The sequence below is a fragment of the Oryzias melastigma genome, linkage group LG10, assembly GCF_002922805.2.
Source record: "Oryzias melastigma strain HK-1 linkage group LG10, ASM292280v2, whole genome shotgun sequence".
NCBI classification, from domain to species: domain Eukaryota; kingdom Metazoa; phylum Chordata; class Actinopteri; order Beloniformes; family Adrianichthyidae; genus Oryzias; species Oryzias melastigma.
This window is the reverse complement of record NC_050521.1, coordinates 28,449,277-28,470,636: the sequence shown is the minus strand read 5'-3', so window position 1 is coordinate 28,470,636 and position 21,360 is coordinate 28,449,277. Positions and strand designations below refer to the sequence as shown.

The 21,360-nt window shown below is 43.6% G+C and overlaps 1 protein-coding gene across 4 annotated transcripts in view; it reads right to left on the bottom strand.

Annotated features, from left to right (window-relative positions):
- LOC112137819 (protocadherin-1) overlaps positions 1-21,360 on the bottom strand; it is a 164,092-nt gene that overhangs the window by 30,806 nt on the left and 111,926 nt on the right. For 2 of the 4 annotated variants that reach the window (XM_036213797.1, XM_024260324.2), the window contains exon 5: positions 15,019-15,117. The exons of 1 other annotated variant lie outside the window; for it this stretch is intronic. In XM_036213797.1, the coding sequence (XP_036069690.1) occupies positions 15,019-15,117 (99 nt within the window). Of the gene's footprint in view, positions 1-15,018; positions 15,118-17,804; positions 19,577-21,360 lie in introns of those variants that run through there. One more of the 4 variants, XM_024260327.2, reaches the window with a different exon arrangement.

Below are 21,360 nucleotides of genomic sequence, written 5' to 3'. Positions count from 1 at the left end.
AAAACAGCTAGCATGTAGCTGAAATATTAGCTAAACTCCTAATTAGCCCAATGAGGCAATTTTCATGCCAAAATAGTCCAAAAGACACAATGTCGATTTTAAAAACTGTAAAACTGTAACTTTTTAACATAATTATGAATAATAAAAAGGCAGGAATATTATTCCAGCTTGAACCTTAAATAACTTTTAATATTTTATCCTCCATAAAATTCTATTTTGTCAAAATTAAGCTAGAAATGAGCACAAGATAAGATCGGGTCATTAATAACCATAAAATAAAGTGATCTACTGGATAGAATTACCCGGAGGGCCGGATCCGGCCCCTGATGTCTGTGAGCGAAGCAGCCATCAGGACACACTGAGCATGCTCAGATCCCCGACTGCTCTCATTGGCTAGCACTGATTGAATGAAGACTGAGGGTTTATATATTCTGGAGTTTTAGGGATGAAAAAGTCTGAATTGTGACCACAAGCAAAGAAATAAAAATAAAAGACATCAAGACAAAACAGAAAAAACTGTTTAAAGTATTCATGAGTATATTTGAATATTTAAGCTTTAATCTTAATTTTTTTATCGTGTAGCCTTCAGACTGGTATTTTTATTGAAAAAAAGTGATGTTCTTTGAAACTGTCTTTGAAAGTTTATCTATATTTCACTGCAGCTGGATAAAAAAGCCTCGTATCAAGTGCTGCCAATTGAAATCAAGTAAAAAGGGTGAAGAATGAGAGAAGCAGCCGGTGGTTTGCATTCAGATTAGGTCTGAATCAAAAGTATGCAAAAGGTCTGAGGAGAAGAAATGTGATCAAATGTTGGAACAGATTCTTTCATTCAGTTCAGCTGCATCTCTGCAACAGGTTTCAAGAAGAGAAACTATCATTTCATCACAGAAAACTCTGGTTTTCTAGAATTTTCAATAACATCTGAATGCATCAGCTGCACGACAAATTTAGGGGAACGTTTTTATATTGATCGGTTGATCGATCCCTAAGGAAACGAAACGTACTATATGACCAGGGAAAGAAAAGTGAGGATTTTGTGCTGATCCTGACGTAGGCGGGTCAGAAACTCGAGCAAAGCATGCTGGGAAACAGCGATGGACAGCACAGGAAGCAGATGACCAGTTCATGTAAAAGCGGCTGGTATTAATCGTTCTGTAAAATGTGTCTAAACGCATCAATTAAGTAATAGATGATAATGAAGAGCAGAAAAGTCTGTAATTACCTCGGTCCTCTGTGCTCCTGCCAACCTTATCGCAGCTTTAAGGAGCTCGGCGTGAAGCGCCACTTCAATCAGCCGCCGCCTGACATGGGTGAATGTGCGGGAAGCCGGGCTGTCATGTGAGGGAAATGATGGGGCGGGATAATGAAGGGACTTTTATGCAAAGCAGTGGGAGTCACGGCGAAGGGCCCGTCTCTGCAAAGCCATAATGATGCATGAAGGGCCCCTTCATGTTTATGACATGATTGTGAGGGATTTATTGGCACCCCGTGGTAATTAACATCAGATTATCGTCTTTGGGAAGCTGTGAAGTCTCTCGCTGCCGCAGCCTCCGTGGCTGGAAGTTCACTGCTGGCAGTTAACAATGCAGACAGGAGTGTCTGGAGGGCTCCATTAGCACCTAGCCATATGTTAAACAGCGGCCGCTTTAGTCCTTATCTCCTTGAACCGTTATCAACCATTATTCAACCAGGCAGCCCCATAAAATTCTCCGTTTTTCACAGAAATCGCCGTAGAGTCACGGAGTGCATCTGTCTAACACAGGCTTTCAGGCTGGAATTAAATCTGCAGGACTTTTGTCTGCCACCACGTTGCATGAAGTTAATGTTGGACTTGTGAGGAATAAAAGACACAACCTGTGGTTTTATTGTAGCTGCAGCGCCCCCACATGACATCTAAATACATGCAAACAGCACAGCAGAGACTGACAGCGGCTGATGGTACTAATTATGATGGTGTTTACCCCCCGCCGCACAGGAATAACCGGAAACTCCCTTTATCCACCTTTTTCTGTCCAGCACTTTGGTTGATATTTTTTTAATGGTGCTATATAAATACTACATTGATTGATTGATTGATTGATTGATTGATTGATTGATTGATTGAAATTGAAAATGTCTCCAATCGTAAAAACCAACAATGGTTTTTTGCTGATGACTCAAGCGTTTCCCGCTCTAACTGCAACATAAATAGGGATCATTTGGGAGTCAGTTGTTGAGTCTACGTCTCTCTCTGGACTGAGTCAACCAGAGCTGCTCATTCCTGGTCCTCCAGGTCTACCACCCTCTGTTTTCCAGATCTCCTGATTAGCTCCGTCAGATGTCTTCACATAACCCAGACGGACTGTCTACCCTCTAGGGGGCGCTCCACTCAAATGTGTGACGCCTCACAGAAACTAGGACTTAATAACTTGGAGAAAAGCTTCTGAAGATGTTCTGAGTTTGGTCAGGAACAAAGAGGCGTCTGTGGTGGAACGTGGAGGCTGAAGCGAGCGTCACTTTGGGTTTTTTCGTAAACAGTGTTCCTTCGTATGTGAAATCTACAAAGTAGTTGACTCTATTTTTTACAGTAATCTTAGATGTTTCAAACTCCTCACTGCACACGCTCTCCAACTGCCACAGACATGAACAGTTTCACACGTTTCTCTTAAACTCTCAAAGTTCAAACCTTCATAGAAAGATAAGTCCAGGATTGTAGAATGAAAACAAAGATCTCATCGGGATCAAAGCTTGATGTCGAGAAACTGAATAAAGTCTAGACAGGAGACGCAGTATGGAGGAGATTGATTGACAAGATGTAGAGCCAATCAGGACTCAGAACAAAAAGAGTCCTACTACTACAAACTCACGTACAACATGCTGTCAAATGCAGTTTATCCAAAGAACTAACTTCTATGGGGGCGCTCCCTTCCCATAATGCATCACTGTCCAGCATCACCCTAAGCCTGCACGATGCGGCGTTGATGGGCGATTTGGCGCAGGGATCTGACAGAGTTTGGGGGCGGAGCTTTCGTTCTTCCATAGCTTCCTGTTTGCCTGGAAAGAGCGGCGGCTGCGTTTGGGCTTCTCAATATTTAAGGTGAAGTATAGGAAATGTAAAAGCTTTGTGAGAGTGTTTGATTCATTATTCAGCCCTCGCCGGTTCTGTGCCTCTCCTCTCTGCGCTGTGTGCAGCAGATAACAGCTCGGCTCCACGCTTTAATTCTTTTGCATCACAGATTAAAAAAGGCAAAAAGAAAACACAATCTTGGAGAATATAAGATGGCTTTATTTTTTTTCTAGCCTCTCCTCCTTCGCTTGTACTTCCAGATGATAAAAAATCCTGCGCCGTTCCCCTGATGTGAAGCCAATCTGCACTCACCGGGGTTCTGCAGACTTTTGTCTTTTTTCTCTTTTGACATTTACAGTAAAGGCGGAGGAAGCGAGGACGGCGGCGGTTATCGGCCCCGAGCTGCGGGCCCGGAGCCCAGCACAGGAGGATGAAAGGAGCCGCTTTGATTGCAGCAAAAATGAGACACGAAGGAGAAGTTGATTACGGCGGATTGAGCATAACCTCGGTTCGGTTCGGCAGCTCATCAGCTGATCCCCCCCCTCTGTACGGGTGGGTGTGCACAATGGGAGCTGAGAAGAGAGAATAAAATAAAAAGAAATGTGTCTCACTCTCCTGCAATCCGCCGCATAATTGGCTTCCTGGACTGACTTCAATGGTTGCAGAGATCTTTGACAAAACCATACATAAATAAATCCTTTCCTGGGTTTTCTGGGTCTCTGGATGCCTGCAGAAAAGGGCTTGTTATGTATGGAAATGAGATTCTCCTCCTCTCTCCCAGTTGGCCCCCTCCCTGTCTTATTGGCTCCCACCCATGCAAATGCAGGCCGAGGGTCCTTCTACAAGGGAGACGCTGAGAGTCGGAGCGAGCATCAAAGAGTTAGGAGCTTCAGCTGAAGATGAACACGCGTGCACGGGAACGTTCAGCCGGACCACCGCGGAGCGAGCCGGCCGGCAGCTCCGCCCTCCCCGCTGCGGCGAGGGACGCCAACTGTTAGGTCGTTCCGGCTGCGGGAAGAGGCCGGCGAGCGAGGAGCCCCTCGGAGAGCCCCGCCCCCAAGTACAGGAAGGAAAATGACACACAGTCCTCGTTAAGGTTATCGGCTCTGCTGGTGACACACAGATGACAAGGACAATTTACCGCATGGCTGCGTCCCCTTGTCTTTGAGCCGGCACGCCGCACACACAAAAACCCACACCGGCGTGCAAATGAAGTTCCATAAGCAAAGATGGAACTTTCTGCTCCCTCAGGGTAAATTAGGAGGTCGCAGAGGCAGAATGGAAGGAAAAACCAACAGCAGAGCAGCTGGGAATACGACTGGGATACTGTACACAGACACTGTACGCTCCGGAAATAGAAAACAAAAACCGCTGAGTCAGCCTCACTCTTTAACCTGAAACCTTCAGAAGGTCTAAAGCAGCTGAAGCTCCAGCTGATTCTTCATGCTCTGGATCTCACGCCATAAGAAAACGTTCCAGAGGTCAGTCACGGTGACCTAACAGCAGGAACGCAGCGCTCCAACAAACACGGGATCTTCAGACCCAGATCAACTCTTCTCTGTTGTCCTTGAAACTAAAGAAGTCATCAGAACTTCTGTGTTCTGATCCAGAAGAGTTCAGACAGTTCCTTTATTTGTGCTGCAGCGTCAGCATGAATGAAAAACGATCATTTCAACCATGTTTGTCTCTTATCTTCAACAAAGACCAGATCTTAACCAAACTGGAGCAGGAGACTCCTAAACATCATGGAGCCACAATCTTTGGGTGATGGAAATGTGCCTCAAAAGCCTCATTTCCACTGAGCAGTCCGGTCCAGTCCGGTCCAGTCCGGTCCAGTCCGGTCCAGCCCGGTAGTACGGGACGGACCACTTTGAGTTTTGAAACCTAAAAAAACAGAACATTTGAAGCTGATAATAATTACATTTATTTTGGTTTAGAATAGCAAATAGTTTTGGACATTTTACTTTTTCTGGGGACAAGGATCAATATTTATTTAGTTTGTTTTATTTGGGTTTCAAATAATACTGGTCTCAATTTAGCTCCAAACTCCACGACCTCCATGTCCCCACAGACGTTCTCTGGGACCAGAATCACCTCACCTGGGTCAAAACAGCCCCCCCCACCCCCCCCCACCCAACACACACACTTTAAACTGCAGGTGACCGAAGATCTGTCATAGACATTCCTCTGTCGTAAAACAATAGTAACAATTTAAAACTAAACCTTAAAGGTTAGATTGGAACTTAGATCTGAGAATCTGTCCAATTCTGTTCCTGATAGTACAAAAAACTGTGATACTAATGACTATTACTGTCATGATAGTACAAAAAACTGTGATACTAATGACTATTACTGTCATGATAGTACAAAAAACTGTGATACTGATGACTATTACTGTCATGATAGTACAGAAAACTGATACTAATGACTATTACTGTCATGATAGTACAAAAAACTGTGATACTAATGACTATTACTGTCATGATAGTACAAAAAACTATGATACTAATGACTATTACTATCATGATAGTACAAAAAAATCTGATCCATAAACTAATCAGACGAGAAATCTCAGGACTGTTTTGAAAATGTTCAACTTTGCATGTAAATTAAAACTTAAAATGAAACATTATTGTTTTTTTTCACAACAAGAAAACAAAGAAACATCTCTACACACTCATGGACACACACAGACACACGACCCTCAGGATGTCAGCCATCAGGGGTCAGAGGTCAACAGAAAATGGACAGGAAGTGGACCGTGGAGGACTGTGCTGGTGTCTGACTGCTATAAGTGGAGCAGAAGAAAATCTCCCCCCTGGACAGCACTTCCCTGCATGCGAACGCACACAAACGCACACACAGACGCACACACATGTCCCCAGACCCCTCTTTGTCTTTGCGGCAGAAGACACACACGTTGTGATTTTGATGCGATTGTTGCCCCAAAACAAAGACGCCTGACGTGATGTGAAGTGAAGGCCAGGCCGTTTGCAGCTCGTCACAAGCTCCGCCCTCCTCCCTGGAGCTCCTGAGAGTCACACGGGAGCACCAGCAGGCTCCTCCCAGAGAAGGCGGGGCTAACGCCTGCAGAGCAGGAAGTTGTGCCTTTGGCCGGTGCGGCGGGGGTGCGCGGGTCGGCCATTAGGCGTGTTGGCTGATGCGTGTTTGTGTGTGCTCTGCATGGAGAGCGCGGGCTGCGGCGCTGACCCGTGTTCGCCTCAGTGTGTTTTCATCTCTGCCTGTGTGACCCGAATGGTAAATCCAGAATCCTGCACAAAGCTGTCTTTCAGCGAGTGTGAGGCGCGCTGTGTGCCATGAATTATGAGCAGCCGCCTCCGTCTGATATGGGCTGCTATCTGGCATATCAATGCCTGAGTTATCTCCTGACTCCTCTGTGGGTTTTTCACCGCCTTGCCAAGAGGTTAATTAAAGGGGAGGGGCCTGGAAGCCGTTGCCGGGGGCAACGCTCTCACCTGAGTGGTCACTCAGCGTCGGGATGTGGGGGGGCAGGTTGGCGTCCTCGCTGGGCCGCCGCCGGGGGGGCGCGGCCCTCTGCTCCCCGACCCGCTGCCGCTCAAACAACAAGCTAATCCTTACAGCACACAGAGGAGCCGCTAATAGGAGAGGATTAATCTGACAAATACACCCACTCCCTCCCCGGCTGCTCCTCCTCCGCGCCTCCTCCCCAGACCGGCAGTGTCCGGCTCTCCTCCTCGCCTCCTTCCTCCATCCGCTATATGTTTCTCCCTCCAGGTGAGCGTTGAGTTGATAGAAAGTCTGGAAGTCAGCGGGTTGGAAAGAGCTTTAGTGTGCGTCTGCATGTGTGTGTTTGTTGTGTGTGTGTGTGTTGTGGAGTGGATTATCCAGGTTCCAGGACTCGGTGTTCGCTTGCAGTCGTGCAGAAAGCTTTAATGAGAAGTCGCTATTTGCTGTGGACAGAGTGGGACTCATATGTACTCACACACACGAGCATCCCACCATGACCCACACACGCACACATCCCCACGCACACGCACACACACACCAGTACACTAATAGGATTTGTACGTTTTCTGTGTAAACCAGTCTGTCCTCTGTCTCCTCATTAAACTGCACACACACACACTGATGCAGGACTGACTTCACATTGAAAATGTTGTGTGTTTTTGTGAGTCTGTGTGGTGTCCTGGCTCAAAGCCGGCAGACGCTCCTTCACAGACGGAACGTCTGCTGGTCCACCAAACGTCTCAATGAAGTTAATTTTAGTGTTTTCTTTTATGTCTACAAACGCACACCCCTCTGATCAGCTGCACACAAACACACAACACCTCCTGGTCACCGACGGACCAGAACCTGCAGTCCGACCCCAACGCTCCCCCTCTGCGGCGTGGCGCCTCGCTCAAACGGCTTTGCCATCCGACAAAGATCATGAAACCGTTTTTCTTATGTCTACCAAATAATAAATCTTTTATTCTCTGTGGTTTAAAAATCTACCAAATCACACAACTGTTAAGATTCATCAAACATTCATACTAGCTCCACTCTGACATTAACGCTTCCACCCTTCTCCAAACTTTTTACCAGTTATATCCATTTACACGCTCAAATGTTTGGATTTAGGATTTAAAGGATTTACGAAGAATCTTCGACATCTTCTCAAAGACTGCTGAAAATAAAATATTATCAGGTTAAAAAAAAATCTGAGGAAAAAAAAACTTCTATTTCTACATAATTTCATGTAAGTATCAGAACAACAACTGATCTTTCTTTTTTCAGGGTATTTTTTCTGTAGTTCAATCAATTCAAACTAAAGACTGACTAATCAGATGCCTCTATAAAAGTAGGCGGAGCCTGCTGCCCCCATGTCTAATGTTAAAACGTTTCAAGTAGTAGGGGTGTGGCCTTCCAACAATCTCTCTCCTGATTGGTGAGAGTGGTTACAATAGTAACTGTGATTCAAACAAATTTAGACATTTGACTCCAACACTGTTGAGTCCAGATAACAAATAAGAAAAAAAATGGCGACTAAACTGACTTCCTTTGTGTCAGGAAGGACCCATCGCCTGAGCACTGACTGCACTCAATCTCCCATCAACCCCAGCGCACAGTGTCTGGATGTTCCACACCTGATCATCAGTCAATCAGCCACAGAACATCTAAACACTGTTCAGACCACTCTCTGTGCGAAGTATTGCTTGAGCTTTCTGCCTGCATACCGAGCATTTCCTCTCTGACCTGATCCTGTTGTCCACCTGACTGCCTCTTTGCTGCCTGCCCTGACCTTTTTCCTGGATTATCTGATTTAGTTTGTGGACTTTTAGCTTAGCCTGCTCCTGCCTCTCTCTGTCTGATAAACCTGCTGTAAGTGGAGTTTTGTGACACTTTGGTTCAAGGTGAAAGTAAATCCTGTTCTATGATGATGTCACTCTCAGTCTCGTTCTCTCATACAGTCAACGGTCCAGTAAACAGCTGGTTTTGTGTTTCACTGAGATGAGTTCTCGTGGAACAAAGTGAGGAGTCTCCTGAGGTTCTACTTTCAGATGGACAGACGAACTGTCCAGGGTGAAGCCCGCCTTGGCCCACCGTAGCTGGGATAGGCTTCAGGAGCCTTCAGTGACCCTGAAACGCTTCAGCAGCTCAGAAAATGGATGGAGGATTTCAAGTTAAGCAAGCTGGTGTGAAAATGTTTAATCAGGCTCAAGCAAACGTAGGTATTCTTAATGCCGTGGCCAGATCTATAAAAACATGCAAATTCCAGCACACACTTCTGTAGGGGGATTTATTTAATTTAACATTAAATTAGAACCCTCTACATTTAATTTCATCAGTTAATTTAGCATAAATGGAGGCTTTCTTCCTCTGCAAAGCATAAAAATAAGAACAGAGTCAGAGCAGCTGAAGAGAACATCCAACGAGTGACCTAAAACTGTAAATATCTCAGCAAATATTACAAACCCTGTGTGCACAATACAGAAAACACTGACTCGGTTAAAGCTACAGTAAATCCTTTATAATTAAATTAATGCTTCATTTGCAACGGGGATCAACACATTTAAACAAATAGCTGCGAAAGGTAAAAAAAAAAGGCTTACTGCCTAAAAAAGACGAGTGATGAAATGAAACACGAACCATTAATTCGTCTTTTGCCGTTTGAGCAGCTGATAAATTCAAAGCATTTTGAGAGAGAATAAGAACAGAGCGCTGGAAGGAGACCGCTAACAGAAAACGCTTTAATCCAGTAAACAATCCTCTTTTATAGGAGGCACCAGCACAGGTTCTGGGCGGATCCAAAGACAACTTTGGTACTCAAAGTCTTTGCATCGATGAATACAAGTCCGAGTAACATCAAAAGAAAGGCCAGATTTACTGTAAAAGACATTGTGGTCTTGATAAAACTGTGTATTAAAACAATACTCTCTGTGGTAGACGTGGGGAGGAACACGGGGGCGGTACCTGCAGGTCCAACCAGGGTTCCAACACTTCCATCTGATTTATGAAGCCAAGATGGCATTAAACCCGCAGAGCGGCGCGGTGTTTACCATCCGCCGTCACATCAGGGATGTTAAAGACAGAATCCGTCATGCCTTAATGGCAAAGCTCTGCTTCACAAACTAAGGTCATTTATTCCTAAAAGAGCCGTCAGATGCTGCAGCCGTCAGCCAAAGCTGAATAAGAACATTTCTGCGTACATTTGGATCGACACCAACATTTAATCACTTCTGCGTTGGCCCGTGGCCCACCTCTAATAACATTTTTATGCAAATCTCCCCATAATTTTTTGAGTAATCCTGCAAACAAACAAACCGGAGCGCTCAGAGAGCATATCCTCCACCAAGGTCAATGCTGCATTTTGCAGTTTTAATAAAGTGGTCCTGATCCACATGGGCTTTACTTCCCCCACGCAGCAGCTCTTCAACAAGTTCATAAAAACCTGCGTCTGGGCGGGGCATCTTACTGAAGAGCATCACAGCAAAGACGGGATGAGGTAAAACCTCCGTCTGAGTCAGAGCTCGGATCCATCGTCTCACTTTCTAGGAAAACTGGACCTTCAGGGTAGCAACCATTGTGTCTGTGTCAAAGTTTGTTGGTCAAAACTGTGTCATAGAAATCTGGACCAACAGAAACCAGATCTGGATCCTTCTCAGCTTTGAGACACTACAAAAACTTCCACACGTTCACTCCAAAAACTGAATTTAATGGTGTATTCAGACTGGAAATGTCTGTTTGTTCTGGATCGAGTCCTGAACTTTGCCTTTGGCCTGTTTTCAGACTGCTGCCAAGCAGACTTTCCTGTTCTAAACTAAAGTTGTAAACAGAACCATGTGACTAAAGATCTCTTCAGTCATTGGCCAGCAGCTATGGGGGTGGGTCAAAACAAAAGAGAAAGATGAATGCGCTGCGGTCTGCAAAAGGATTTTTCATTTACTGAAACTTTTTGTTCTGCTGATGGATTTTGATCGTTTGTATGAAACATTTCAATTGTTTATGGAATCATGCTCTCCATTTGTCCGCGGCTCACCGATTGGCTCATTTCTAACCTGTTTACATCACGTGACCGTCGGGTACGGCGGCCGTTTTGGTTCAGTTCTTTTGATATTTAGACTGAGGAATCTCAGAGCGACCCGAAGTTCAGTCCGATTGGGAACGAACCGAGACCATCTCTAAAGATGGGTCAGAGCGGCTCCTGGTCTGGGACCAGAGTTCGTTTACATGTATTCAGACTGAAACTATGATCTGGATTCAGGGGAAATGAACTCTGGTCCACTTGTGTCCATCTGAATCCAGCCAAAGAAACAAAAAAGAACCTTGTTTAGAGAAACAAACTCATCATAATTTCTCTTACAAGAAAGAGAATCGTATCAATGTGTTGATTCCAAAATAACTGTAGACAGTCTTAACTAGAAATGTCATCTTAAAATAAGAATTCTTGGTGAGATTATACTGCGTCTCCCTATTAACACATTTCTTTTTCTTTTTTAAAGAAAATCTGCCGATACGATGCTGACTTCTTTTTCTAAAGTTCTCTTTTTATTTTTCAATGCCTGAACAGAAGGTGGTGGTGGTGGTGGTGGTGGGGTGTAGGAGCCAGTTGGATCAATGAGGAATATTTTTGAGGAAATCTTTGGAGAAACCCAAACACAGCAAAGCAGCATAATGATTTTGGCCTTTTTTAATGTTGCTTTAAAATGTCTAAACTGAATCGCAGAAGCTTCAGACGGATGTGTGGGACCAACAGTGGACCGAACACAGCTGAAGGTGGCTCTCTAAGCTCAATTATGAACTGACTCACCTCCGACAGGGAGTGTGTTCACAGCTAAATGCGGCGCGTTTCTCCCCCTGCCAGGGAGAATTTGTGTCTCCGCGGAGCAGGAAGTAGACTTCTGTGTTTTCCCCGCCGCTCTCTGGGCGGCCTCTTCTCTTTACATGCTCCATTTTCTGCAGCCAGCTGGAGCTTTGGAGCCTTTTGTGCACTCCCCATAAACGCAGCAAAGTGTTCGCTTCTGTTTACAACTGTCACCAGCTCACACTCAGATCCTCTTCATTTCAGACTCGTCACATTCCAGTGCATCTGTCAGTCCCAGACGTTTGGGTGACCTTTACTCCTGCGTGAAATAAAGGCTCCAGTGTTATGTTCCTGCAGCTCTGGACCATCAGGACAGCTGCTTTAAATGTGAGGAACTATAACATATGCTGGGGGCCTGTTGACCCGCCTTCTGCTGGGGTACGCAGAGCCAAGATGGCCGCAGAAACGCCTCTGAATGACAACGATCTGCTTGAACTTCTTCTTATGAGGACTCTGGAGCTGCAGGACGAAGAGCCTGGCGATACAACACGTATCTCGATATGTGTCTCAACACAAGCTGGTGTTGTTCTGGTTCGGTGTAGAGACGCTCAAAGATGCTTGAAGTGCTGCCAACTAGTGGTTGGAGGTCTAGGTGGAAAACAAAAGGAGGACGCTGAAGGATGCTCATAAAAAATGTCGTCTTGTCTGCATTTGAAATTGATATAAGTATCGCCTAACACAATATTATGATGTACCACCAAATCGATTTTTCCCTACACCCCTAATACTCACTATCAGTGCACTATATAGAGCGTTTTCGATTTTGTAAAACTGTCTGAATCTACAATTACAAAATCTGGTTAGTTAGAAATCTCTCCAAAGTCTTTATGAAAAGTCAGTGTGCTTGATTCACCAGACAGGTGAATGTAGACCACAGTGATTTAGGTCTGAACATTTTTCATGTAAAACAATATTTTTAAAATAAATCATTTCAGTTTTCTTTATCAAAACAGTGGATTCATAAGTAGCCCATATTTATTAGGTTTTACTTTGGGTTGCAGTCATGTTTGCCGTTTTAAAAACAGTCATTATCATGGTGTCCAAATAGCATTTGAAATGAAAGACATTGGATGGTTTCACACTTAGACACAGGTTTACACTCCAGACACATGACTAGACTCGAGTCGTTAACTTGAAGACTTTTGTCATGATTGAATGTTGGGTTTTTGTGGTTCTTTTGTCATGTTCTGGTTTCCCTGTCAGTCTCACACATTCAGGTTAATCGTCCACAGCTGTCTTCATTCAGTTCATCAACCTCAGTGTATTTAAGTGTCTGGTTTTCAGTTCATCGTCTGTTCTGTCTCCATTGTGGTCTCTTGTCATGTTTTGGTTCATTTATTAAATGTGTTCCAGCTACCAAACCTGGTCTCCTGGTTTGGGTCCTTCGTCTGCCGTTCCTGTCAACTTTAGACTTGACTCAGACTTTACCAGCAATAGCTTCACTTGGACACAACCCATTAGACTCAAAAGCATTTGCTACTTTCTCCAACAATCAAAAAGTACATTGACATAAACCTCCTTTGCTGTTTTTGGTGCACGTGTGTGATACCGGCAAGACATCCAATCAAACCAGATCCTCTAGTGTTGATCCAACCAAATAGCAACAGAGATGATGTATCAAACATGGGGCCAGTTTGTCTTCAAAAAGAGATTCCTTTAAAGAGCAAAAAAGGGAATAGAGCGACTCTGAAAGTTGCTTTACCTTTTGGTGTTTATTCATCGTACAAAAGTTAAACCAGATACTTCTGTGTATCACTTCATCCACAAAAACTGTGTCCCATTCAGAGTTTTCCTTTGGATCAAAGTCTTTCTTGGATCAAACAGTCTCAACAGTTCGGGTCAATGATTCAAACCAGGTGTTGGTTTTGTCAGATGTGTTCAATCAGAGGAGCTGCACGAAGGATTCCTCTTCATAAACATATGAGCCGCTTTTCTCCCTCAGAATCCGCTGGAATTATCGTGTTTATGGTTGAAAACTTACAGTATGTTAAAGATTTTGTGACGCCTCACGTGTTAAAGGGTTAAATGATTGCTAGAAATCTAAACCTACAGGTGTAAATCTCTTTTTTTCTGCTTCATTTCTGCTGCGATGTCACGCCTGTTTCTTCATTTTGGACTCATTCTCGGTAAATGTTGCCGGGTTTTACTCATTTTATTTATGCATGTGTTCTACAAGCAGAGGGCATGGATGCAGCCCTCATTAGCGAGCGGTTAAACCTTCTCTTTGGTGGTTTCACTGCTCTCATTTGGACACTGATTTGTGAATTCTGGCAGGAAACATCCGTCTGTTTACCCCGCGCTTTAAAGATGATCACTGAAAGAAGCAGCGGTTCCTGAAGCTTCAGGCTTTAGACAGAGTGGAGCTGGATCCTGTGATGGGCACAACACTGAAGGCAATGATGGGGAAGTATCTCGCATTTATCCTCCATTTGTGAGTCATTTTCATGCCATGAATGAGCAAATACAATCACGTTGAATTTGGTTCGGCTGGGTGTGTTGAAATATCCGACTTGGCGAATGCGCTGGCATCATGCACGCCGCGGGCTTTTGGCTGCAGCCACACACACGATCCCACGCAGATATCCTCTAGAGCGCATGATGAAGTCGAGGCCCGGGGGCCGGGGCTGGCCCTCTGGATCATTTTATTTAATTGTTATATAGGCTCATTGTTATCCTGCAATTATCTTTAACTCGTATAATTTAGACAAAATATAGTTTTATAGAGAGTAAAATATTGAAAGTTATTTAAGGTTTAAGTTTATTTATTCTGGAATAATATTCCTGCCTTTTTACTATTAATATTTATGTTAAAAAGTTACAGTTTTAAAAATGGGGATTCTGCTACCTTTTGGACTATTTTGGCATTTACTAAGATTTTCTCAGGCTATTTTGAGTTTAGCTAATATTTCGACTACATGCTAGCTGTTTTAGCTAATTTAGGCTTTTTTTTTGTTTTGTTTTTTAGGCTATTTTGGAGTTTTGCTATTTTTGTTAACTACATGGTAGCTGCTTTGGCTGAACTTTTTTTTGTGTGTTTTAGGCTATTTTGTACATTAGATATTACTGTGTTCAATATGTTTATTATTGTTGTTGTTACATTGCTGTTTGCACAGAGGGATGCGAGGAAATACATTTCATCTGTGCTGTGTATTTTGTGTATTCAGCATATTTGACAATAAAGTTGACTTGAACTTGAACTAATTTGGCATTCAGATAATATTTTAGCTGGCTATCAGCTTCACCATTTTTAGCTATCAGCACTATCTTCTTCAGCAGCCAAATTCAGCTTTATATATCTAGTTCATAATTCAGTTAAAAAGTTAAGTTTTTAACATTTTAAAAATGTAGTTTTAGAGTGTTCAATAAATGTTTATCCTGTTCGACTCGCGACCTCAGGTGCGTTTTGAATTTTGGCCCCAGTGTGACTGAGTTTGACACTCTAGAGGAACTCCCACGTTCATTCGGCACAGACTAACACACACCAGCACCGGTTCCAGGTCCTCATCAGGTCTACAAGCTCAACACTGAGCATCAAAGCAGCAGAAAAGTTTAGAAAAGCTGCAGCTGAACTGTGAGGATGGGTTTATGCGCACGAAGAACACACAGCAGCAAACAAAGATGGATGTCTGTGGTTTCTTGTACTTACTTCTTATCGCTTCTGCATGCTCAGACATGAACTCGCTCATGTGTCGCGGTCTCTTAAAAGTCCCTCCCTCCATCCGTGGCTCCATCTCTCCATCCTCTCCTGTCCAGAGAGTTGGATGGTGATTAGCGTTGGGATTCTGGGACTGTGGCCTCAGTTTTCATTACCAGCCATAAGCTCAGCTCTGCAGCACACACTGTGTGCGCTCATGCCTTCAGAGGTGTGTGTTTGTGAGTCTGCCAGGGATAACCAGAGGGGTGTTGTTTATCATGACGGTAATTAAGCCCACAGTTTAATCAAAATAAGACAGGGGCGGAAAGTATGGACACATTCTTACAAATACCAGGAGGCCCTGGCTCTGCGCTCATCTTTCACAATAAAAGCCCTGCTAACAACGTCAGGGATTCTTCATTTTGGAACAGGCAGCATTTGGCTCAAAAACGGACCGCATCATCACCTCGATGGAAATCTCATCTACCAGCAGACACGGATATAACTGGTCCAGATTTATAATGTTCCCACCAAGTTTGATCCATTATGAGAGGCCAGATCAGGACTTTTGGGCCACGTCTGGTCCAGCACGAGCCGCACCTGATCCTCGGTATCAGCGGGGGATCAGATCATTTTCCTGAGCAGATATTGTACCAGTTTGATCAACTTTTGCTGGCTTTGGTGAAATCTCTGAGGTTGTGGAGAGGTTTTTTCTGTTAAGTCTATTACTTAATTGTTGTTCTTCCCGTGTTTGTTGACGGAACAGAACCGGAGCCGGTATTGTGTTAAAAAGCTTTTTGTCCCGTCAGCATTCAACAGAAAATAGCACAAATGTCCCGCTGTTCTTCATGAAAGGAGGTTAATACAACAGCCTAAGCTCCTCACAAAATAAAGATTGTTAAACAGCAGCAACGCAACAAAGCAGGACAGGAGCTTCACCTGCTACTCAGGTAATGTTCCTCAGAACCAAATCCTGATGATGAAAAATTAATTTTCACTATTTACTGTAAGTTAACCAAAATAAAATGTCTGGTGTTTTAGGAAATAATCCTTCAGTGTGATCACATCAGAGTAAAACTGCATGCTGATGAAGGTAAAACATCTAAAACCTTCAGACTTTAAGGACTTGTTGTCCTGTTGAACAAAACCTGGAGCTGTTGTGATTTCTGGTCATGTGACACATTTGCACAAATGCTCCGCAGTCGGAACAAAGAAAGCTGCTCAGTCAGGAAGTTCTCGAGTCCCTGAAGGTCTGCAGACAGAGTTCTGAGTCTGAATGGGACCTCCGAAAACTCCCCCTGAGTCAGGATACCAGAACTCAGTGGTACCAACACAAACGCTGCTACCGTTACTGTATAAAAACACATTTCTGTGCTTCATTTCTAACCAATCATTTTATCTTTCCAGCTTTTGTGGGCGGGGTCAAATAAGAGTGGGTGAGGGTGGGCGGAGCTTCAGTCAAAATGTTTTGACAGCAACAGTTTGTAAATCAGCGATATGATGGTCACAGTGACACGTACGATGCTCTGAAATAAGGCCGTTGTCATGGCGATGAGTGATAACATCCATGTTTGCTTCAGCGTGTGTGAAAACGGAGATCCAGGACCGACTGTTAGGAGGAAGGAAATAAAGTACCTGAGGAACATCCAAGGATCTCCGTTATCCTGTTACGCTGCTTCAACACGCTTTCATGTTTTTGGAAAAAACTGTTTTTTTTTTTTTACATATTTAAAGCATCAGTTTGAGCAACATTTAGAGACTACTGTTCAGCACCGGCAACCCCAACAACTCCTCATATATGGACGTTTGGTTCGGGCCCCCTCCGCTACACCTTTTGACATTTTGGGTGTCCCCAACTCGTCGTTTTTTTCACCGTGCTAAATCAGGGGTCCCCAACCTCTGGGCCTCAAACCGGTACCGGTCAGAGGGCCGCTTGGTACCGGGCCGCAGACGATGAAAAATACTTATGCTAATCAGAGGTCTCCAACCCTCAGGACGTGGTACCTGACCAGTCCGGGACTCAAACCCTAACCAGTTCTGTATCCGTTACCACGTCCAGTACTGCATCCCAATGGTTCGGGCCACCTGATTTAACCCTTGTGTGATCCTAGGAATGTTGACGTTGGGAGTGGGGTCATCTGGACCCCACAAGACATCACCCTGAACTTTTTTTTCTCAAAAATGTTTGATTTTCAATGGTGTCCATGGCAGACATGAAATCCTGTCCACCTTCATCCACATTTGTCATGTGATGGATAACACGTCCGTGTAGGGCTTGGTAGTGGTGTAAGTCAGCATTAGAACTGGAGTGATGGATAAAGGAAATAATCTCCATTCACAGCAGCAGAACAAGATGGGGGGGGACTGGGGCTGCATTCATTAGTAGCTGTATTTCCTGTTCTTAATTATATATATCAATGTTTGAGATTTACAAAACAAAGCTGAACTCTCAAAGATCTCATAACTCCAACATGGAGTTTTGGAGGGAAAGCAGTAAATGACACGACTGGAGTCTTCACTCGTTAACACCATGAACTCACGAGGTAAAGATGTTTGGTGACTACATCAGATCTGTTGGGAAACACCTGAAAAAGTCTGAAAGACGTCCGTCTGTGTTTTTGTTTGAGGATAGATCATTGCAGTTTTGGGCTCTTTAAACAGAATGTGGCGGCAATGCTTTTCCTGTAACTTTAACCGTTTAGAAAATTCAAAGTCATCGACTTTTAATCAAAATTGAGACTTTTTAAAATCACCTGTAAGAAAAGATTCAAGAAAGAAGAAACTCTGCGGCGCTGGAGTGTGATATCAACACTTGTTTATTGTAATAAAAACTTCCGGATACAAAGTACATTCACAGGTACAGCAGCAGGACACCGAGCTGCTCTGTTTGATTCCTACAGAAAACCAGGGATTACTACAAATACTCATATATCATTTTACAGCTTTATATCCCATAAACATACTGCTATAATTTGGAATAAACACACTGATGCACTTACAAGTAATCCAAGTTCTGATCACTGGTTATTGTCTGTTACTAAGCTCTGGTGCGAGCCGACTATCTGAGTCCTACACAAATGTATTTACCAGAAGATACACGATAAAGAGCCGGCGGAGGCTCTGCGTTTCAGTCTTAAGTGGTTCCATTCATACGTGTCAGGAAGGGTTTGAACTGCCTGAATGACTGGGAAAAACGGGAGGTTGTATAAAAAACAAGGTGAGTGGAGACGGGAAGGCTGAGGTGGAATGAGGGCGGGTTTTGGTTTCAAGGTGGTGTAGCAGCAGAAAGACGAGCTTACGTTCATCATTCCTCCAGTTTCAGCTTCAGAGAAACACATCTGCAGGTTTATGTAGTTTGATTAAAAGTTAAAACAATTTGTCTAAAGATTTTTTTTTTTTTATAAGCTTCTTTTAAAACCAAAGTTTAAATATTTCGTCATTAGAGTTCTTACTTTGGCACCAAATTAATCCAAAAAAGTGAAGCTTTTCCAGTCAGACAGACTAAGATGTGAATGATTTTTCTTCACACACGCTTCACAGTTCATGATCACACTAAAGTTTGTCTGCATGAGCATCAAGAAGGACCGGCCGCCTTCTCATGATTGTTGGATTTCGTCTCACGAGCGCCGTTAGTCTCGATGGCTTTTCTCTAATGATCATCCAGGAGCTAAAACAGCATCAGATCACCCTGAAAGGAGTAAACAAGGCTGCCTGTTTGATTCATATTCTTTGTTTGTGGTAAACTGCTTGTTAAAACATGCTGCCAAGAATCCACCAAATCACACAATCCCCTTTGTACTGTCTGGTTTTTACACCGACGCTGTCCTACCGCTTCCAGTTGCTCTGCTAAACTTTTACAAAGATCACAGATGCTAACTGATCTGCCGCCCACGCGGCGCTCGTTTGGCTGTGCACCAGCGTCCTGATCGAATGAGAGTGGCAGTGAGAGTTCTTACTGGCCCGTGAGAGAAGGCGTGTCCGTTGATTATCTGCCCTTCACCCTGTCCTCCGAACCCTGACTGGTAATCTACAGGCACCAGGGCGACCCGAAAAACGGGAAAAAGTTGTTGCTCAAAAGTGGAACCGCAGATTCCACAAAAAAAGGGGTGAGGCGCTGCAAAAACAAAGCAACAAAAGCAGGCAAGAGGCTGAGATCCGCTGCCGTCAGGACGAGTCCAGTTCCATGTAAAAGAAAGGCGGTGCAGACGAACCGGATCCAGCCTGAAAAACTGACCTGTGAGTGGCGGGATGGGCGGGAAAAGGGCCCAGAAGCTCAAAGACGATGCATGCCTCTCACCTTAGGACATTCAGGATAAAAAATGTGTCCTTCCATGTGTTTCTCAGGATGTGACACAAAAAAGCGTTCTACAACCACGGGCAAAGAGGGAAAAAAGTCACAAAAACTGCAGCAGAGAAAAAAAAAAAAGCTTAAGGGCTTAATCTGTTTCTTTTAGTCAAGAGTGGGAGGAAAAAAGGAAGCTTAAGATGCTCTTTGTGTCTTTAGTTTTGTCTTAAGGCAGTCTTTTTTGTCCGGACGCCCTCTCCGGCTGGGTGCTTGACGACGCTCCACCTACAAGAGGATAGATACGAACGTCTTACACCTCAGGTAACGCAACGCAGAACACATTCCATGCAAAATGTCTCATCAATGAGGAAAAAAATGTCAAAAAAGGAGGATTGATTTAGACTTGACTGAAGAAAAAGAATGTTTTTAAAAAAGTGCTAATCAAAAAAATGCAGCAGAGGCTAGCAGAGCCACAACAACGCAAAAATGAAGTCAGATGTCCATTTAAAACATGTACAAATCATTGAACTCTGCATGAACCCACTTGGGCACAGGGAAAGAAAGCACTGGCAATGTCAAATAGAACTGGAAATGTGAAATCATAGATGACCAGATAAAGGAAACACAACTTTGAAAAGACTTTTGTTCATCAAAGACATGAAAGAAAAACATAAAATGGTCAAAATGGTGCAAAACACTTCTTAAACATGCGACTGAAATAAGTTTTAAACCTCTTCTCAAGTCTAACCTCTTTTTATATTCATAATAGGTGGTTACATGATTATTTTCACAAAGTTTTTAGCAAAGCTGCTTGTTGGTCGTAAAGCTGTCGGGAAGTGAGTCGTTAGTTTTGGAGTCAGAGTTAATAAATTCCTCTAAAAATGTTCAAATGTTGCTGCTGGCTCTCCAAAACTGTTTGAAAACAATCTTGGAAGAGATATTTAGATGTGTGATTAAAACTGACAAGAAAATTGGGATTCATTGGAGACAAAAATGAGCCAATCCTAAAGGTACATGTCCCTCTAACGACATAAATGAAGCACTCAAACCCACTGAAGCATCTGAAGCTTCAGAAGCCTCTAAAGCCGAGCTCATCTTGAGATTGAATATCTTTGTTTGAGATTTGTTCCATCTGAGAATAATTTACTGAAACTTCAACAGAACTGTGACTAATCAGAGTATTTGGAGAGCATCAGTTCAGTCCAACCCTCGGGGGGAGTTTTCTCTGAGTCTTAATATCAGCTAAAGATGCAAAAACTTGAACAAAAGATAAAATAAAGGAATAGTTTTCAGTGAATGTGTATTAGACACATAACCCCTGTGAGGACTAGTGGTGTGTATTGGCAAGAGACAGGTGATACGATACATGTCTCACAATACGTATCCCGATACATGTCTCACGATACGTATCCCGATACATGTCTCACGATACGTATCCCGATACATGTCTCACGATACGTATCCCGATACACGTCTCACGATACGTATCCCGATACACGTCTCACGATACGTATCCCAATACACGTCTCACGATACGTATCCCGATACACGTCTCACGATAAGTATCCCGATACATATCCGACAATAAATGTCCTGATACATGTCTCTTGATACGTATCCCGATACACGTCTCACGATAAGTATCCCGATACATATCCGACAATAAATGTCCTGATACATGTCTCACGATACGTATCCCGATACATGTCTCACGATACGTATCCCGATACATGTCTCACGATGCGTATCCCGATACATGTCTCACGATGCGTATCCCGATACATGTCTCACGATGCGTATCCCGATACACGTCTCACGATAGGTATCCCGATACATATCCAACAATAAATGTCCTGATACATGTCTCTTGATACTTATCCTGATACACGTCTCACGATACGTATCCCGATACACGTCTCACGATAAGTATCCCGATACACGTCTCACGATACGTATCCCGATACATATCCAACAATAAATGTCCTGATACATGTCTCATAATACGATATGCATCACATTATTTATCCCAAGACTGTACCAGAATAATGTTTTACTTTTCTTAAGATTAT